The following is a 22,500-nucleotide window of genomic DNA, read 5'->3' on the forward strand; positions in this document are numbered from 1 at the left end:
AAAACTCACATTCTGGTGTGTATGTCAAATGCTTTTCTTAGTCTGGTTACAGCACACGCAAATGCACACACACAGTGTGCAAACGAATAAAGTGAAACTAGATGTATATTTGTTTCTGTCTATCACGCTGATAGATACATGAGTAAAATGTATGGGAAGCTAACAGAAAGAGTGAGTGAAAATGTCTTGGAAGAGAGTAAATTAGCGACAGAGTGATTTGAGGAAGACTAAACTGAAAGTATGAAACAGACGACACTTATATAAACCCTTCGTTACCAAACGCCCGAATTTACCTATTCATATTTAATGAGAATATCAGAGTAAATCTCTTTAGTACATTCGTGAAAAACACGTCGTATTATACTTCGTAACACTTCAAATACAGTTTTGTACAAAAATCGAAGTGTAATTTTAATTCCGTGATTATGGGAGATTTTTTTCCGAAATTTGTTCCTATTGTGTTTTCAAAAATTGTAATTCTGACAAAAAATGGATACGAATTTCATTATATCAAGCAGCGAGTCAGAATTCGAAGGATTTTCTACTGAAAACCTTCATAAATCTAACTCTATGACTGAAAAAAAAAAGCATCTTTATATAAGAGTGAAGTTGTGTTGTCTGTCCCCTTCGATTTAGATTCGTAACTACTCCCACATTTTTGCGGTGCAGTTTAACCCAAAGCGGGTATCTTATAGTCGTGATTCATATCGAGCCCTTCTGGGATATTAGCGCACGTCTACGATGAGTCTACGATTTTAAAAAAATTTATCATCATATTTTTCCATTTTAATGCATTTTTTCGCTTTTATATAGGGAAGTAACTATCCTAAAAATATCTACGATGTGTCAACGATTAAAAAAAAATTTACCTTAATTTTTTTTCAATTTTTAATGCATTTTTTTTGCTATTTTTTGGCTATAACTCTCTAAAAATGCTTATATAGTTATTTCCCTACAACCCGAGCAACGCCGGGCGATACTGCTAGTATAATATATATATACATAATATATATTATACATATATATATATCCATAATATATATACATATATATATATATATATATATATATAATATTATGCATTATAACATATAGTATATGTATATATTAGCTAACATATATAATACATATATATATATATATATATATACATATATATATATATATATATAGAGACAAAACCACTATTTTGCAAAACAACATATATATATATATATATACATATATATATATATATATATATATATATATATATCTATATATACATACATATATACATATATATATATAATATAATAATAATAAGGGTAAATAATTTCTATAAAGGTTTTTAAAAAAACCACAATTATTTACTGGTAGTAGAATTCGGTATGTAAATATAGCCGATTACCGGCAGGAACTTCTGTAAAGTTCAGTATATATATTGTATATAAGAAAAGGGACAGGCAACAGGTTGCTTGACCGAATACCGAAAAAATAGAAATAGCAGTCAAGAATGCTTATTTCTATCAAAGTGGGACTCCGGGCACGACAAACCCTGTAATTCACATATGCAAAACAGAAGGAATAGATATCGAAAACGAAGTCTGGTGGTTATCTGTGAACATCATGTTTCTGGATTATAAACATATGAATATATATTTCATATATATTTTTGATATATATTTCATATACATTGCATATATATTTCACATCCTTCTTCAGCACGCTTCCATTGAAATAGATTTATCATAGATTTATCAAATGCTACGTACCTCAAACCTTCTGACCATGCGACATCAAAATATTTGAAGAAAGCGAGCAAAGGCTAAACCTACATAGACGTTTGAATTCGTAAATCTTCCCTCCAAAATTTTGCCATGCGCACTACAAAAATAGTTCCATAGGAGTAGGAACTATTGGGTTGTCGTAAGGGAGTGAAAAATCCAATTAGTATATATAATAAGGGTAAATAATTTCTATAAAGGTTTTTAAAAAAACCACAATTATTTACTGGTAGAATTCGGTATGTAAATATAGCCGATTACCGGCAGGAAATTCTGTAAAGTTCAGTATAATATTGTATATAAGAAAAAGGACAGGCAAAAGGTTGCTTGACCGCATACCAAAAAAATAGAAATAGCAGTCAAGTCTTATATACCATATATATATATATTATATATATATACATTAATATATATAATATATATATATATATATATATATATATATATATCACAATCAAGGAATGGCCATAATAGGCCATTCACCCACTAGAAATAACAGCCAAAGCTTCACCGCAAAATAACATCAATTCCGCAAACCAGGAGAAAATTAAAAAAACATTTACCCTGTAATTTCTTATACGATGCACCGTTTCATCTATTGTTTAATGGTAAACTAACCTGATTAAATTAAATCAAGCCAATCTTCCATAGGCCGATAGATTCGTCAGTAAGAAACAGCCAAGATCCGAGCAGATATATCACGAGGCATCTCTATCCTGCCTCGGCAATATCTGACCTAAATTTTCAAATCATCGCCACTCGCGCCAAATTTATCGGCAGCAAATATAAGCCGCCGATTCCATTACGGAATTAACCAGAAAATTCATAATTATGAATTATGTATATATACATATATATATACATACATATATACATATATATACATACATATATATATATATATATATATATATATATATATATCTATATATATATACATACATATATATACATACATATATACATATATATACATACATATATATACATACATATATATATATATATATTATTATATATATATATATTATATATATACATCGCAGTCGTAGGATCCCGGTTTTGATTCTCAGACCGGGCGTTGTGAGTGTTTATTGAGCGAAAACACCTAAAGCTCCACGAGGCTCTGGCAGCGGGTGGTGGTAATCCCTGCTGTACTCTTTCGCCACAATTTTCTCTCTTTCTTCTGTTAGCCTGCTCGCTTAGCCAGCGGGGTGGCGTCATTCGAAGTCTAAAACAATGCGAACGCATTGTGACCAGCGATGTGTAACTACATCTGATGGACTGGTCGGTCACGTGATCACGTGATATATATAATATATATATGTATACAACACATATGTATGTATATATATTTATATGTATGTATGTGTGTGTGCATGTATATATATATATGTATGTATGTATCTAGTTGGACTCATGATTGCAATGTTAAGGGTTCAGTTCTCAGACCAGGCACAGAACGAACTGTGTTCTTGGGCAAGCAACTTCATTTCACATGACAACAGGGGTCACTCATCTGAATCTGTGTCATGTCTACTACTGAGCGGCATCTCACAGACTATTACTGCCAAATGTTGCAACCGCAGGAAATTGATGAGCCTTGATGGTTACAGCACACTGCGTGTCAGTGGTGGTCAAGCTGGTGGCAGTGATGGTTATGGTGGTGTTGATGATGATGAGGAGGACGGGGAGGAAAAGGTCAGCAGCATTAGTTACAATATTGGTTGTGGTTGTTGTTGGTGGTGGTGGTAGTGCTGATGAGAATAAGGTGGTTGCTGCTCTGATAATGGTGTTGATGGGGGTTGATGGACCTTGATGATGATGATGATGATGATGATACTGGCAAATTTGTACTTGTGTTTTGCATCCAGTCATGTGTAACCATATGGAAGGTCCTTCACCAGTCGGTCATGCTCTAAGTGTTGACCAGCAGGGAGTATATTTCATTACCCGCCCATTGAAGAACACTAAATTTTCAACTACCCCATAAACATATAAACCCACACACATTATCATTATCATTTAATATCCGTTTTTTTTTTATACTGGTTCAACAAGACCTGGCATGCCAGGAGACTGTGCCAAGTTCCACCATCTCCTTTGGAATGGTTTCTTCAGCTGGATGTCCTTCCTACTATCATCCACTTTACAGAGTGAATTGGGTGCTTTTCATTCCAACTGGTAAAAACGAGTAATCCTGTGAAGGACCAGCATCCCACCCAAGGAGATACTGGGAAACCAGCCCTGTGCTCCTTATGGAATAATATGTACTAAACATATGACTAAATAATTGCTGACATTTTAATGAACATGTCACAAGCTTGGTCAAAAGGTGAATTAGTGAAAGAACCGTGAAAAGTTTATCAAAGGTAATACCAGTGATTGTATTCTTCAATATTTATTATTATTATCTAAGGTAGCAAGCTGGCAGAATTGTTAGCACACTGGATGAAATGCTCAGCACTATTACACCCATCACTCAGTTCTGAGTTCAAATTCTCCCAAGGTCGACTTTGCCTTTCATCCTTTCAGGGTCGATAAATTAAGTACCAGTTGCATACTGGGGTCGATCTAATCCATTGTCCCCATCCCCTCCCACCAAATTTCAGACCTTGTGCCTATAATAGAAAGGATTATTATTATTATTGTTGCCGATGCCAGTGCTGCTTTGACTGGCTCCTTTGGCCCCTGTGCTGGTGGCACGTAAAAGAGCAACTACTACACTCACGGAGTGGTTGGCGTTAGTAAGGGCATCCAGCTGTAGAAACACTCCCAGATCAGATTGGGGCCTGGTGCAGCCTCCTGGCTTGCTAGACCCCAGTCAAACCGTCCAACCCATGCCAGCATGGAAAACGGATGGTAAACGATGATGATGATAATGTGTATATGTATATGTGTGTGTGTGTGAGTGTGTATATATATATATATATATATATATACACATATGCACTCCACCTTGCTGCCCTTTCTCCGACAAGCTATAAAATGGGTTAGTCATAACCTATGAGTATATTTCAAGTTTACACACGATTGCAGCAAAGTTCTTGAAATTTTCTGTCGCTACAAGGAATTTTATAGGAAGAGAAGAGTTTTTTCGTTTCTAAGCATTTCTCATGTACAACTGTTATAATAGCTATAGTAATAATAATAATAATAATAATAATAATAATAATAATAATGGTGATGATGATGATGATGATGACGATGTGAAGATGGTAATAATAACAATAATTAGTGATTTTGTTGTTGTTGGTCTTGACATATTGGCAAATGTGATGAGATAAGGGAAGTCGTATATGTTTGTATGTGTGTGTTTGTATATGTTTGCGTATGTTTGTGTATATGCATATTATGCCTTCATGTAATAGTTATATGTGTGAGCATGTGGCTGCATGTATATGTGTATTTATTTGAAATATAATATATATATATATATATATATATATATATGTATGTATGTGTTTGCCAGAGTGTGTAATATGTCTACTATTTATTGGTGTGTGTGTGTGTGTATGAACATTGTTTTCTCTCTCTTTCTCTCTCTCACACTCTGTCTATATCTCATCAGCAGGAGCAACTACCTGTGTACGAAGCAGAGATTGAATTAGGGAAGGGGAGTAGAAAATAATACAGAAAAAAAAAACACATAAAATAATTCAAAATATTATAAAACAGACCCTCACTTATCTGTCTTACAAATAAACTCGTCATGTATTGAGTGCTCAATCTGCCAGCACTTTACACTTAAATGCACATCTGTATGTATATATGTATCCATATATACGTCTATGTGTATCTGTGACATTTCCTGCCTATGTGTAAGTCATGCAATCTCCACCTGAGATACATAGAGAGAGAAACGAGTGGAAGTAACAAATAAGATTTTTATATAAATCTTTCATTTTTATGAGCAACAGCTGGGAAACAAGTATATACAAGTTATATATGCCCTACTTTAACAATATAGGTTTGATATTTAGCATCACATGCGCTAGCTTCTTTGCCAGGAGTCACCCCTGACATATATATGTATATACATGTATAATACAAACGTACATATACACATACAAACACACATATAGGTACATAGATACATTCATAGACACATAGATACACGTATAATCATATATACATTCATACATATATATACATATATACATTCATATATACATATACACATACACATATTACATATATACTTTCATACATATATATATACATACGTACACATATACCTATACATACATATATATATATATATATATATATATATATATATATATATACTCATATATATACACAGACACACACAACACATATATATATACACACATATATATACATATATATATATACATACATGCACATACATATTTGGTTTACTTCTATTCAATTCTGTCCTCTGGATTATACCAATGCTACCAACAACTAACAAATCCTTCCTGTTTTTTGGGGGACCATTCCCTTCCACTTTGGACATTTTAATACTCAAACCATGATCAGGCGTTTATTCTGGGAGGTAGGTACCATTACTGCTGCTCCATTCTGGCCATTTTTTCACTCACTTCTCTCATCTACTTTATATCTTATTTCATATATGAACCAGTATGTAAAATATATTGTAACATGTTTAGTGTTGTTGTTGTTATTGTAATTGTTGCCGTTGGTGGTGGTGGTACTGTTAATGTTGTTGTGGCCCTTGTTGTTGTTGCTGCTGTTTAACCCTCTGTCAGTTCTGGTTACATAGATTTATGATCCTTTGACTATCCTGTCATTTTTTCTCTATATCCTCGATTCTGTCATCCAGTGTATCCTTCTTTACCTTTAAAACTTTATCATGTAATTTCAGAAGTTTGACTGCTATTTCTAGCAAGTGGAGACTATGTTTCTTCACATATTTTGTTGTAGTGAAGGTGCATGGCTTAGAGGCTAAGGTATTTGGCTCATGACTATAAGGTTGTGTGTTCAGTTCCTAGCAGTGCAACATGTCCTTAAGCAAGACACTTTACTTTACATTGCTCTATGCCAATCAGCTCGCAAAACTGAATAGTACCGGTAATTCATATATATATATATATATATATATATATATATATATATATATATATATATTTCTTTATTGGCCACTCGGGTCTAAACATAGAGGGGACAAACAAGGACAGACCAAGGGATTAAGTAAATTACATCAACCTCAGTGCGTAACTGGTGCTTATTTTATTGACCCCCAAAAGGATGAAAGGCAAAGTTGACCTCGGCAGAATTTCAAATCAGAACATAACAGCAGACGAAATACTGCTAAGAATTTCACCCAGCATGCTCACAATTCTGCCAGCTTGCAACCCTAAAATATAAAAAATATATTAGGCGTAGGAGTGGCTGTGTGGTATGTAGTTTGCTTACCAACCACATGGTTCTAGGTTCAGTCCCACTGCGTGGCACCTTGGGCAAGTGTCTTCTACAAAAGCCTCGGGCTGACCAAAGCCTTATGAGTGGATTTGGTAGACAGAAACTGAAAGAAGCCCGTCATATATATGTAGATATATATATATGTATGTGTGCATGTATATGTTTGTGTGTCTGTGTTTATCCCCCCAACATTGCTTGACAACCGATGCTGGTGTGTTTACGTCCCTGTCACTTAGTGGTTCGGCAAAAGAGACCGATAGAATAAGTATTAGGCTTAAAAATAATAAGTCCCGGGGTCAATTTGCTCGACTAAAGGAGGTGCTCCAGCATGGCCACAGTCAAATAACTGAAACAAGTAAAAGAGTAAAAGAGGCACATGGTTCTGGATTCAGTCCCACTGTGTGGCACCTTAGGCATGTTTTCTACTACTGTCTTGGGCTAACCAAAGTCTTGTGAGATGATTTCTTAGATGGAAACTGAAAGAAGTCTGTCATGTGTGTGTGTGCATCTTTGCATCTGTGTTTGACCCCAACTACTACTTGACAGATGGTGTTGGTGTATTTATGTCTCCATAACTTAGCTGTTCAGCTAAAGAGACCAATAGAATAACTACTAGGCTTATAAAACAAAAATAAGTCCTGGGGCCGATTCATTCAACTAAAAATTCTTTATGGTCGTACCCCAGCATGGCCACAGTAAATTGTGAAAAGATAAAAGATAAGCAGGACTCATTAAACTAGACAGAAGCCTCCAAATCATGGTTTTTAATTTCATGTGTCCACCACTCTCTCCTGTCTGCCACACAATATGTTATTGAGTCAGTGTGTCTTTTAGGTGCTGCTGCTATAAGGCCATCAACTATTTCCTATCTCTGCTCCAGCCCCAATAAAGCTTTCAAAAATACATTTGCCCCAGGCACCCATTAGTCATACAAAACGTAGGTCAATAAAAAGGGATTTGCAGGATCTGAGGAGCTATATTACAAATATACAGATCTTAAAGATAAGGAAGTTACGCTTCCTTGCTTTAGCATATATTCAAATGTAAATATAGAGATAAGTTTTAAAATCGTTCATCTTTATTACGTTCCATGGTCTTCAAGAGTTGGCAATAATGGATGTCCTCTCCATCCTGTCCCACCCATACACAATTTAGTAAATCATTGTGTTTGTCTTTCTATAACAAAATTGTATCGGGCCATCAAATATCTCTGTCTCTCTCTCTTTCTCTCTCTTTCTCTATTTCTCTCTTTGTGTCTGCCTGTCTATCTATCTATCTATCTATCTATCCATCCATCCATCCATCTATTTATATATATATATATATATATATATATATAATATATATATATATATATATATATATATAAAATAATAATAATAATAATTATAATGACATTATTGTATACCGTGCTCTGGTGCACCACAACTTGTCAGAAGTGCGTAAAAAGTATATGCAGTACTGTACAAATGTCTGGGAAGTGAACACTGTATGAGTCAGATACATGCTTTAGTGTGTATGGAGGGGAGAAAATCAGTTGTAGTGTTGGCAACTCTCAGGAAGCATGGAAGTTTTGAAGGATACAGTGCTCCAACAACTAACAACTGATGCCAGCAGTTTGTTCCATGCTTCAGCAACTCTTAGCATGAAAATATATATATATATATATATATATATACTAGCATTAAAGACCCGTCATTGCCGGGTCATAGTGCTAGTGCATGTATATATGTGTATATATATGTGTACATATTACATGTACATCTATATATATACATCTACACATAAAATACAAAATACAAAGTACTTTGTATCTTGATATCACTAGTGATAACAATACTCAAAATATATAACAGACTGGAATTGTAAGCCCGTTTCTTGCAATTTCGATCAATTCTATGTTGTCCTCCCTCTTGTATAGAAGTGTGGCTACAATCCAGCTTACCTCTACTTCGGGGGGGGTGGGGGGGCATTTTAAATTTTTTTCCGAGACGTCCTACATCCCAGATATAAAGGTAAAAATAAAATATTTCCACTTTGAAGTTCAAGTCAAGTGCTCCCTTGCACAGTTCGTTGACTCAAACCTTGCTTCTATTGTGGTGAATTTACCTTTCATAGTTGCACCAAGACACTTTTCGAAGGTGCATTCCTCCATGTTGTTTTATTATTACCCACAAGGGGCGAACATAGATGGGACAATACAATCGGGAAAATGAATAATGAATTATGAAGTTTGTACAATGTTGTGTAATGCCCACTCGATCCCCGAAATCGAGTGGTTACATTTCGTCATTTGTTTTTTATTCGTCAACAATATTTTCCAAATAAAACATTTTATACATTTTCAACATACATTTAAAAAATTTTACAAAGTTCAACATTTTTTTTTTTCCAGAATTTAAAGTTCTTTTTATCATTTCCAAATTAAAGTTTTCACAATACCTTTTCTTTTATATATACTCCATTATCTCTACCAAATCTGAGTAAACTTTCATCGTTCGTGGCCACCTTGTAAGTCGGCATTTCATATGTTTTGACACGTTCTTGCCAGCTGCCTCGATGAACGCCTCGGCGTCGTTCTCGTGGACGAGTGCACCTGTTTCTTTCCATTCGGTGCCCATCCTGACCCACGTATATCCGTTTGTTACGTTTATTAAATCTTCCATCTCCTCACAGTGCCTGTGATGGATCAACGTTCCATAGTATTTGAATTTTCTATTCGTACCTACGTTTTCTCTAGTTTTTCTCTTAGGACTTACTTCCTCTTTTTTCTCCTCCCTCGGTTTCTCTCTTTCTCTCTTTTTGCTTTCTCTTCTTTCTTTTTCCTTCTCTTGTCTTTTTGGCTCTTTGTCTGCCGTCTCTCTACCCTGTGCCTTGAGTTCCTTTCCTGTTGTTTCTTTTCCTTTTTGCATACCATCTTTTCCTTTCTCTTGGTTCTGTTCCTTCTCTTGTTCTTTTCCTGCTTTTTCTCTTTCCTTTAATGTACTTTCCTTTTCTTTTTCTTGCTTCTGCTTTGGCTCCTTCTCCACTACTTCTGTACCCTGTGAATTTTGTTCCTTTTCTACTATCTTCTTCCCTTTGTTTTCATTTTCCTTCAGTGCGCTGTTACTTCGCTTCTCTTGTTGTTTCTCCGTTATTTCCTTTTCCTTGTTTTCGCTGTTCTTTCCTTCATATTCGTTTTCCTTCTCTCCACTTTGTGTCTCTTTTTGCTCCGCTGTGAATTCATACAGCGGACATTCCTTTTTTATGTGCCCTCTTGATCTGCACAGGTAGCAATTCGGTTTTCTGCCTTCCACTATTACACTAATTGTTTTCTCGTTTTCTATTTCTATTTGGAAGGGAAATCTTTCGATGTCTTCCATTGTGGCCATCAGCCACAACTCTACTCCGAATCCCTTCCAATTTAACAACGTTCGTCTCCTTAATTGACCCTATTTCTACTTCCTCTTTTGCTGCCCCAATAATGGCTGTTACCAGCATTTCTGTTTTAATATCTGGGGGCACCTTGGGACTCTTACCCGTACCCTCGTCTTCCTTTATACGTCGGCCACATGGTGAAATTTTTCAGCGTTTGAGGCCGGAGTAAGCCGAAGCAGTGGCCGCACTTCCTTTGTTGCGCATCTCACCTCCACCGTCCATATTTCTTTCCTCTGTCTACAAAAGTCGCTTTTTTCATGATGTCCCCCAGACATTTCTCTATTTCTTCAATCGTCACTCTCACCAGTTTTCTCGTGTTTCTATCTTGCGTTCTATACGTTATCGTCTTGTTATTTCTCTCTTCTATTGTTTCCACAGGCGGGACCAGCTTCACGCTGTCACCCTCCCTTTTGACGAACTTCTCGTATTCCTTCAATTGTTTCTTTCTAAAGAACACTTCTTTTATTCTAAGAGACTCGTCACTTTTTGTTGTGGCGACCCCCGCGTAAGTCTCCATGACTTGAGGGTCGACACACCTTCTATAAAAGGTTCAAACACGCAGCGGCAAACGCCTCGCGCGATTCAATTTTTTGACAATTTTTAACAGTTTTTTTTCCAATTTTCACATACAAAATAACTCACAACACACGTGGATAGATTTCCTCCATGTGTTCAAATCTTCTTTTTTCTCTACATTGTATACTATATAGACAATAGTCTTTTCTTTAATTTAATTTTTTATTATCCATCTGGACTACTCCATTTCTGCATGCTAATTTTATTTTTAATTTATTCCCCTTCATGTGAAACCACTTATTCAAGTTCAAATCATTGATGCAATTTTATACCAATTGCTATTTTTACTTTTGTCATGTTATTTTAGCTTGATTTTAATTATTTTAATTGTTATTATTATTTTGTTGTTAAAGTGAATGTATCTGACATAAAATAGAGAAACATTTTTGTTTCACTTTTAACACGTAAAACTGAAATAGTGGTGAAGATATGATATTGCTATTTGCTCACTCTAGGCAAGAAGTTGAACATTTTTTTTGCCCATGAAACTACATCGACCCTAAGTAAGGCATGTGTAAAATTTGAATGGAATTGGTTGTGTAGTTCTCAAGTTTTAGGGAATCAAAGTGGAGAAGATATGATATTGCTGTGGACTCGCCCTAGGCAAAAAGTTAAAAATTTTCTTTGCTGATGACACTCCCCGGACCCTAAGTAAGGCATGTGAATGAAATTGGTTGTGTAGTTCTCAAGTTTTAGGGAAACACATAGACAGACAGACACACATTCTCAGTTTTATATATATAAAGATATATAGGGAGAGTTTATGAAAAAAAAACAAAAGGCGAAGACAGGTGGTGTACAAAACAAACAGATGTATTAGTATAATGCTCAGGAATAGAAAAAAGTCTTTTACGTTTCGAGCCTACGCTCTTCTACAGAAAGGGACACAGAAAAAACAAGGAGAGAAAAAAATGTGTGTAGTGGCTAATGATCTATCATATATATATATATATGTATATATGTGTATATATGTATATATATATATATATATATATATATATATATATATTATATATATATAATGTGTGTGTGTGTTATATATATATATACACACACACATACATATCTTTCCTATCTATCTGTCCCTTTGTCTGTGTATCTGTTTGTCTGTCTTCCCTGACTTCTCCTTCTTCCTCTCAGTTTCCCAGTTGTCACTAAAATATTCTGATGTTCAAAGAATTTAACCTTCTTGCCTCCTTCTCCTCCTTGTGTTCTTTAGGAGATTTTCTAATGTTTTATCACTTAAAGACTTCAACGTTTGCAAATCTATTTCTCTTTCTCTTTTCTCTCCCTCTCTCTCTCTCTCTTTCTCTCTCTCTATGTCAAGCTTTGTCAAATCCTAGTCATGGCCAGTGCCAGGGTCACATGAAAGGCATCCAATACACTTTACTGAGTGTTTGATGTTAGGAAGGGCAGTGTATGTATACACACACACACAACACCATCATATTTGGAAAATGGTGTATATACATGAGTCGAAATGACACCTGGCAGTTTATGTGGTACTGTTTAGATAAAAGTTTGAGTGGCTGTGTGGTAAGTAGCTTGCTTACCAACCACATGGTTCTGGGTTCAGTCCCACTGCGTGGCACCTTGGGCAAGTGTCTACTACTCTAGCCTTGGGCCGACTAAAGCCTTGTGAGTGGATTTGGTAGACAGAACTGAAGCCCGTCATATATATGTGTATATGTGTATGTGTGTATATATATATATATATAATATATATATGTATATATATATATATATATATATATATATATGTGTATGTGTGTGTATATGTTGTATATCTGTGTTTGCCCCCCCCACACACACACACACACCTCCAACATTGCTTGACAACTGATGCTGGTGTGTTTAGGTCTCCGTAACTTAGCAGCTCGGCAAAAGAGACCGATAGAATAAGTAATAATTCTTACAAATAATAAGTCCTGAGGTTGATTTGATTCAACTAAAGGTGGTGCTCCAGCATGGCCACAGTAAATGACTAAAACAAGTAAAAGAGAGAGTAAAAGAGTGTCCAATCCACTAAACTACAGTACCAGTTTCTCTGATGTTTAGCAGAACTGACATTTAAAGACAATGAATAATGACAGAGAAATGGTTAGTGTTATGGGACCTGATGTTGGTTTTACTATTAAAATGTTTTAACCCTTTAGCATTCAGATTACCCTTATTTACATTATTTACATTCGATGGATATTTGCCATCATCTTTGTTGTTAACACAACGTTTTGGCTGATATACCCTCCAGCCTTCTTCAGGTGTCTTGGGGAATTTTCAAACCTGGGTTCTCATTCCTAAAGTATTTTTCGCTGCTGCTGCTGCTGTTGTTGTTGTTGTTGTTGTTCGGGTCACTGCTTAGAATTGAACTTGGAATCTTGGGGTTAGTAGCGACTATGCCATATGCCCTAACCACTATGCCATATGCTAGTGAGCTTATGGCATCGTGGTTAAGAGTGCAGGCTACTAACCCCAAGATTCCGAGTTCGATTCTAAGCAGTGATCTGAACACTAACAATAATAATAATAATAATAATAACATCAAAAAATGCCTTAGGAATGAGAACCTAGGTTCGAAATTTCCCCAAGACACTGTAGGGTATATCAGCCGAAATGTTGTGTTAACAACAAACAAGATAAAGACAAATATCCATCGAATGTAAATAATGTACATAATTCCTCATCTCATAAATATAGATCAGATTATGCTGCCGAATGTGATGCTTATGTATTCACATTGTTTTGAATTAATCATAGATTATCTTATAGCTTTGAGATTTCAGTATGAATGTTTATTTTTAGAATGACATTGTGAAATAGGTGTGAGAGGCTGGATCTAGTCAGTTTGAATTTAAAGCAAGTAAACTATGTTAGCTGGATATGGCCAGTTTAAGTGCTGAGAGGTTAAAGTTTTGCCTAGTTAAAAATAAACCTTTCCCTGTGTACAACCATGTTGATCCACCATTGTTTAATGAAAATTTCCTATTGTTTGATGTGAAATTAGTCCTGTGGTCCTTAATTGGAATAAAAGTGTTACATTTAACTTTTACTTTCTTCCTATCAATGTGCATCCATAATGTGGCTATCTGATGAGTGTGAGGGAGATGAATTTAACAGGAAACTCTGGGTCATGACTATCATATGATTGTCATTAAACTATAAATGTATATATATATACATATATATTCACCCCTATTCCCATCTTTAACCATTTGTTGCTCTCTTCTCATGCTCCTTTGAGTATACCCTTTCTAATCCATCTGCTCACACATCCTTTCCAACTCCTTTAGACTAAATTCCCTATATCTTAAAAGTACCCTCTGACACATTGTCACCAACGTCTTTATCTTCTTTCTAGTTACTCCCACTCTTTTCTATTCAGGGCAGCTATATATATACAGGGTGGCCCAAAAGTAGGTTTACAACTATCTCAATCGCATTCATATATTAACAGAGTGTTCTGAAGAGGTTTGAAGAATGTTGCAATGTTGAAGGGGGACATTTTGAGCATCTGAGGGATTGTCTGTTTAAGATATGCATAAGCAATATGATTGTAAGATAGAAATTTTAATGTAATGAAATGTTTTAAAAGAAATTTAAAGTGACTACATGATAGCTGTAAACCTACTTCTGGGCCACCCTGTATATCTCCTTCACAGCAAGACACTTGCACCAATCCCTCTGTCACACTTCACCCTCTCAACACCTGGCATAAAGTCACTTACCCCTCTCCTACAGCACCACTCAGATAAGGACTCTTTTTTTATTTTCATTTTTTTTTCTCTTGGGTGCAGGTGTGTTTGTGTAGTAAGAAGCTTGCTTCCCAATCACATGGTTCCGGATTCAGTCCCACTGCATAGCACCTTGGGCAAGTGTCTTCTACTATTACCTCAGACCAACCAAAGCCTTGAGAATGGATTTGGTAGACAGAAACTGAAACAAGTACATCATATAGCGAGGTTAACAAACATTAAGACAAGGTAAACATCTCAAGTCATATACATTATTATTATTATTGGTCCAATAATAATAATGTATATGAGTTGAGATGTTTGCCTTGCCTTAATATTTGTTGTCCTCTTTAACAATTCTATATCCACTGCATCGGAAATCTGCAATGGCTCCATAACTACCATCTTGGCTTTAACCTTGGAGCCCTAATAATCTGTTACAGCACTTACCTAGCATACCTAATCATTTAGATCACCTGTGAACTAAACCCCCATACTTTGTATATATATATATATATATATATATATATATATATATATATATATATAAGAGAGCATTATTATTCCTAAAAATAATAACATTAGTGGCCGCAATCGTAAAAACGGTATAGGCAAAATTAATAATTGTATATAAGATATTTAAACATGTTTATATATACTAGGGTACTACATAAGCACCTGCTTTGCTGAAAATAGAAGTCAAAATACTTCTAAGTCACAAAAGAATCACTAAACACAGGCATGATAGGGAAAAAAATTTAGTTAAATAGGAATAGCATCTTACCTCTGCAAAGGATGCAGAAGAAATGTCAGTTAATCGATATTTAAGAGATGAGGAATTATGTACATTATTTATATTCTTTTACATTTGATGGATATTTGTCCTCACCTTGTTTGTTGTTAACACAACATTTCAGCTGATATACCCTCCAGCCTTCATTGGGTGTCTTGGGGAAATTTCAAACCTGGGCTCACATTCTTAAGGTATTTTTTGATGTTGTTGTTGTTATTATATTATTATTATTATTATTCAGGTCACAGCCTGGAATTGAACTCGGAATCTTGGGGTTAATAGCCCGCACTCTTAACCACTATGCCATATGCCCATGGAGGGCTTATAAATCTAATGGGATAGGAGAATATTAGATTTACTTGCCCACATTACTGCTTGACAATCGGTATTGATGTGGTTACATCCTTGTAACTTAGCAGTTCCACAAAAGAGACTGATATAATATGTTCTAGGCTTAAAAAATAAGTGCTGGAATTTATTTGTTCGACTAAAATATCTCAAGGCGGTGCTCCAGCATGGCCACAGTCAAATGACTGAAACAAGTGAAAAAATAAAACTGAATATATATGTATATGTAGGCACAGGCATGGCTGTGTGGTAAGAAGCTTGCTTACCAACCATATGGTTCCTGGTTCAGTCTCACTGCACAGCACAACACCTTGGACAAGTGTCTTCTACTATAGCCTCAGGCTGACCAAAGCTTTGTGAATAGATTTGAAAGACAGAAACTGAAAGGAGCCTATCATATATATTATATATATGTGGAAGTGCATGGCTTAGTGGTTAGGGTGTTGAACTCATGATCGTAAGGTTGTGCGTTCAATTCCTGGACCGGGTGACACATCGTGTCCTTGAGCAAAACACTTCATTTCATGTTGCTCCAGTCCACTCATCTGGCAAAAATGAGTAAGCCTGCGACGGACCGGCATCCCGTCCAGGTGGTGAATTTCTACACCACTGAAACCAGGAACAAGCCCTTATGAGCCTGGCATGGCTCGAGAAGGAACATTTTTATATTATATATACATATATATATATATACATATATATATATATATATAGGCGCAGGAGTGGCTGTGTGGTAAGTAGCTTGCTTACCAACCACATGGTTCTGGGTTCAGTCCCACTGCGTGGCATCTTGGGCAAGTGTCTTCTGCTATAGCCTCGGGCCGACCAAAGCCTTGTGAGTGGATTTGGTAGACGGAAACTGAAAGAAGCCCGTTGTATATATGTATATATATATATATATATATATGCATGTGTGTGTTTGTATGTCTGTGTCTGTCCCCCTAGCATTGCTTGACAACCGATGCTGGTGTGTTTATGTCCCTGTTACTTAGCGGTTCGGCAAAAGAGACCAATAGAATAAGTACTGGGCTTACAAAAGAATAAGTCCCGGGGTCGAATTGCTCGATTAAAGGCGGTGCTCCAGCATGGCCACAATCAAATGACTGAAACAAGTAAAAGAAAAAAAAAATATATGTATGTATATATTTGTGTGTTTGTGTCTGTGTTTGTTGCTTCACCATCACTTGACAAACGGTGGTGTGTAACTTGGTGGTTCAGCAAAAGAGACCAATAAAACAAGTACTAGGCTTACAAAGAACCCAAGACTTACTTGGGTTCGAATTATTACACTAAAACCCCTTGAGGTGGTGCTCCAGCATGGCCGCAGTCAGATGGCTGAAACAAAGGAATAAAAGAATATAAACATGCATGCAGCTGGTTTCTGTCCATTGTCTGTTTTACCGATTCCATCCCTAAAATATTGACCAAGCTGATTCTATAAAATAAATCATTTGCACAAGACAGAGGGTAGGAGGATTGAACCTGCAAACCACATGGTTGCTGACCCAATACCTCAACCACTCATCCACATACACTCTCCACTTGACAATGTGCAATGAATATTAGATGCACCACAGCAAACCATCCTGTCTCAATGCCATTGATCTTGTCTGTCTGTCTGTCTTTATATTTATTTATTTATTTATTAACCATGCTTCCTGCACATGCAGAATGAAATAGAATGCACGTGTGATGCACAATAGTTGTTCATATTCTCAGCAGGTCATTCCGAAAGCACAGTGAAAAGGATGAGGAGATGGCAAGCTTGTTTTCTTGTTCTTGTTACAAGCATTTTTGATGTTGTTTTTCTTGTTATCCAGTTGAGTAATTTCGCATGCATGAACGGACACGGTAAATTCAAGTTATGTCCAAGTCCTTTGAATCACAGAGAAACTCTAAACAAAAACAATAATCATCCCCCCCACCATCATTTCCCCTTCCTCTACTCTCGTTTGTTTTTAATATTTAATTCCTGAAAAGAGCATTGGAGTGGCTGAAACGGTGGAGCACCACACTAAACAAGATGTGTTATTTGACTCTGTATAGGGTTGGAAAGTCTGCTAGAAACAGCAGCTAAAAAATCTCCCTTGGATCATGTCCTATTTTGAGGGGAAAACTATTAAGCCATATATAGACAGTGAAGTTTCTGTTATACAACCATTAGACTGGATGGTCATTGTTGGAAGGACTTTATTCAAAGGACTTGACATAAGGTGTTGGAAAAGGCTAAACAAAAATAGCAGTGATGAGGGAAAACCCCTGGAATAGCGAGACATGGAAACTTTTACATTTGGTAGGGAAAGGATCACTCAAATGGCTAGGAATAGCTGCTAGAATTCCTCAAATTGCATATTTAAGGTGTCTTACAAAAGAAGATCACTTTGGATAAAAATGAAGACGAATGCACTACTCCATTTTTAATACAGGCACACCTCACCCTACGTTGTTAATTAAGTCGAAAAATGACTAAAGTTGAATTAACTTGTCTCTAGACTAGGCCGAATTTACTTGTCTCTAGGCTAAACTGATAATAACCATTCCCAGTTCTGTACTTTATTTATGAATGCATTTTCAATAATACATGTTTAGTAAAAACCATGTGTGCTAAAATCTTGTCCTTATTATGTACAATCATCGATACATTTGTCCAACCCATCCCCCAAAATCATGCAACTGCAACCACTTCTTCACCTTTTGCATGGTGTTTTATCATATCCAGTCCAGTGTTATAGCATGATTCTTAGCAGCTTCACTATGAATTTTCTTAGGATCCATGGGGACAAAAAAAAAGTTACAAATGAATGAGAATAAGAAAGTAGCCGATAAACAGACGTACACAAATCTGAATTCAAAATAATCGCAGGAATCATGAGTGACAATGACAGTGCAATATGAGCTCCAAAAAGACTGATAAGACAACTCAGCTGATTTCAGGATTTCGTTCACTAAGCTACATTACTTTATGGTGTGTATCTTAACATTTACTGTACATGTTTTAATATGATTTTATATGCTTTTATTCTTATTTATTGTACAGTAATAGGATTTTATGCGCTCTTAACTGTTTTCTAGTGATTTTATGATTCCAATATTTGTGGCAGACAGATGTAAAGTCAAGAAAAATTACTTAACTTGATTTTATTTTTCCATATATTATTTTTGAAAACCAACGACTTAAACGTCTTAAGCCAAGGGATGCCGGATAAAATGCTTAGCAACATTTTGCCCATCGCTATGTTCTGAGTTCAAATTCCACCAAGGTCAACTTTACCTTTCATCCTTTCAGGGACAATAAAATAAGCACCAGTTGAAGACTGGGGTCCCCTGCACCACCACCCCACCAAATTTCTACCCTTGTGGAAAAATTTGAAACCCTTATTATTATTATTATTATTATTATTATTTGAAAGGGCTAAAGACAGACACTTTCCTCTTTGGCCAAGCCCTCATCAACTTTTTCACATTTCACTTGAAAAGGAAAGTGAGGGTGGAGAGGGAAGTGTTGCCTTGTAGCAAGTTTGTTGAAAGGTGGGTGAATGTTGGAAGAATGGCCAGTGTGAAAGGATTAATTCTGAGCATGCACCTGTACAAAAAAGAAGGTCTCTTGCCCTGTTGTTCAGGCACCCATGGGTTTTAAGGGTCTTTCCATAAGAACCTTAAACCCCATCCCCCAAATTGCTGGCCTTGAGCTCAAATTTAAAATCAATATTGTTGTTGTTATTGTTGTTCACTGAATTATTGAAATGATGGGCAGATAATTGAGTGGTATTTGCTTCAGCTCTATTCATTCTGAGTTCAAACCCTTCTGAGGTCCACATTATGCTTCATCTCTCTGGGGTCAATAAAATAATGTAGCAGTCAAATATTGGGGTCACTTCAATCAACCACCCTCCTCCCCTCTGATTTCAGACCTTGTGTCATTGTTAGAAATAAATAATACACTGCGTAACAAAATTTATATTTTTGCTTTTTTTGTTCTGTGTCTTTGGTCAAAAAGTGTTATTTCCTATTTGCTTCAATCTAGAAATCAAAGGAAATGACTACTATCCCCGTCAAGCTTTGCTTTTCTGACCTGGACATCAATATTTTAAAACTGACCTATTTTCCATTACATTTCACACAGATTCAGTACTGAGTTGCTGAAGAAGAAATATCATTATAGCAAATATTCTGTTCAATACCAAAGATTTACCTGTCAGTTGCTTGACCATAACCACTTGAGCATGTTCCTTAGTGGCTGACAATATGAGCATCTCTGATCATGAGCAGCATGTTGAGAGGGATTCTTTAGGGTTGGAATAAATGTAAGAAAATCAAAATTTGAAGGCAATATTAGCCGTTTTTAATACATTCTAGGGGTAAGCAAGTATAAAATAACTGTTGCCACTCAAGGACAAAAATACATTGTTATAGCAAATATTCTGCTCAGTGCCACAGATTTTCTTGTCAGTTTATTGATCTTAACCTCTTGAGCATGTCTCTTAGTGGTTGACAATATGTGCATATCTGAATATGAGCAGGAGTAGTGGGGGGAAGCACCATAGCCATATGTTGAGAGGAATTCTTTAGGGTTTGAATAAATGTAAGTTTGAGGGAAATATTAACCATTTTTCATGCTTTCTCGGAGACGACAAATAGGAAATAGCAGTTGCTACCCAGGGACAAAAATTGTGTTACACATTGTTTTTTATGTTGTTAGTGTTGTTTTTCAGTATTCTCTAAACACGAGTAATACATGTTGGTGCAAACAATGCACGATGTAGCAACACACTGCACATTGATGCTGCAACGATGTCTCTGTTGCCGTTTTTGCTGTTGATGGCTTCAGCTAGAACATGAGGAACTGTCACGACTTTTGTTAGAGAGTCGTGGTTGTGTGTATGTGTGGAAAGTTTGATAGAGCATGTGCATGTGTATGTATGCGTATATGTGCGTATTTAGATACATATGCACATCTGTGTGTATTTCTGAGCAAGTGGAGTGTCTGTTTGTGTGTGCCTCTGTATGCGTGTGTGTGTGTGTGTGCATATCTATGTAAATCTTAGAAAATTTGTGTACATTTATCTATGTGTATATAGTCATGTATATATATGTATGTATTTATGTATATAATGCATATATGGGTGTGCATGTACACACAGACACACACATACATGCATATACACAATGCCGGAACCACTTAAAAGTTTAAAAAAATTATGCTATAACGATTAACAAACACATGTTCATACACACTCAACTACGCACACACACACACACACACACACACACACACATGCTTGAAATAAGTCATAATGAACACAAAGCGAAATTATCACATACACATGTTAGAATCATTTAGTTGCACTTATATATTGGTATGTATATGCATATATATATACACACATATATATGCATATATATATATATATACATGCATATATATATATATATATATATATATATATATATATGTATACATACATATATACACACACACATATATATTTACATACTTTAGAGAGAGAGCGTTAATGATTCAAATACATAAGAAGTACAATACATGTATATATATACATACATACATACACACACATATATGCACACATGCACACAGACAGATGCATCCTAAGCATGTGTGTGTGTACAAAGAGAGAGCAAGAGAGAGATGCATGTGTTAGATATCCATTTTTTGGGTACATATGTATCTGTATATGTATGTACATATTTCTTAAGTCTGTGTGTGTGTATATATATATATATATGTAATGTGTATAAACTGTGTATATATATTTGCATGGTTCACCACTTTCAGTAGTTTTTCATCTTATCATTTGACACCTTTCTACATCCACTTCTTATACACACACACACACAAAGTTAGCACTATTCTACACATCTCCTATATACCCACACAATTTACACACAGTTGACAGCATTCTACACCCCTTCTTAAGCACACCCACCCACATAGAGTTGACACTATTGTGCACACCTTCCTGCACACACCTGACGCTTATTGTATACACACAGGTGAGCTTAGCTGTCGTGCCATGTGAAGCAAACAATACCATATATGGAATGAAAAAGAATGGTTTCTTAGATCAACATGAAGTCAGGAAATTTGGTAGGGAAGTCTGGATTCTTCCAATGGAATCAACCCCAGCAGTTTTTGTTCAGTGTTACACGTTCTCTCTACTCTTGCCAATACAAGCATTCATATATGCACAAACACACACACACATACTCACACAAACACACATAATCTCACCGACCTATAAACATATACATACACACAAACATACACATACATACATGACAATTATATATATATATATATATATACATACATACACACACACACGCACACACATATATATGTATGTATATGTATGCATGTATATATATATAGTCATCAGCATCATGGTTTAACATCCACTTTCCCATGCTGGCATGGGTCAGATGCGATTCATTGGGGCAA

At 35.8% G+C, this 22,500-nt stretch overlaps 1 protein-coding gene across 2 annotated transcripts in view; it reads left to right on the forward strand.

Annotated features, from left to right (window-relative positions):
• The window catches only part of LOC115225739 (synaptotagmin-7), a 562,082-nt gene that overhangs the window by 111,813 nt on the left and 427,769 nt on the right, over positions 1-22,500 (forward strand). The window contains exon 1 of one of the 2 annotated variants that reach the window (XM_036514695.1): positions 6,177-6,288. The exons of the other annotated variant lie outside the window; for it this stretch is intronic. Coding sequence (XP_036370588.1) covers positions 6,265-6,288 — 24 coding nt within the window. The 5' untranslated portion in view covers positions 6,177-6,264. Of the gene's footprint in view, positions 1-6,176; positions 6,289-22,500 lie in introns of those variants that run through there. 2 annotated transcript variants of the gene reach the window in all.

The sequence above is a fragment of the Octopus sinensis genome, linkage group LG28, assembly GCF_006345805.1.
Source record: "Octopus sinensis linkage group LG28, ASM634580v1, whole genome shotgun sequence".
NCBI classification, from domain to species: Eukaryota; Metazoa; Mollusca; class Cephalopoda; order Octopoda; family Octopodidae; genus Octopus; species Octopus sinensis.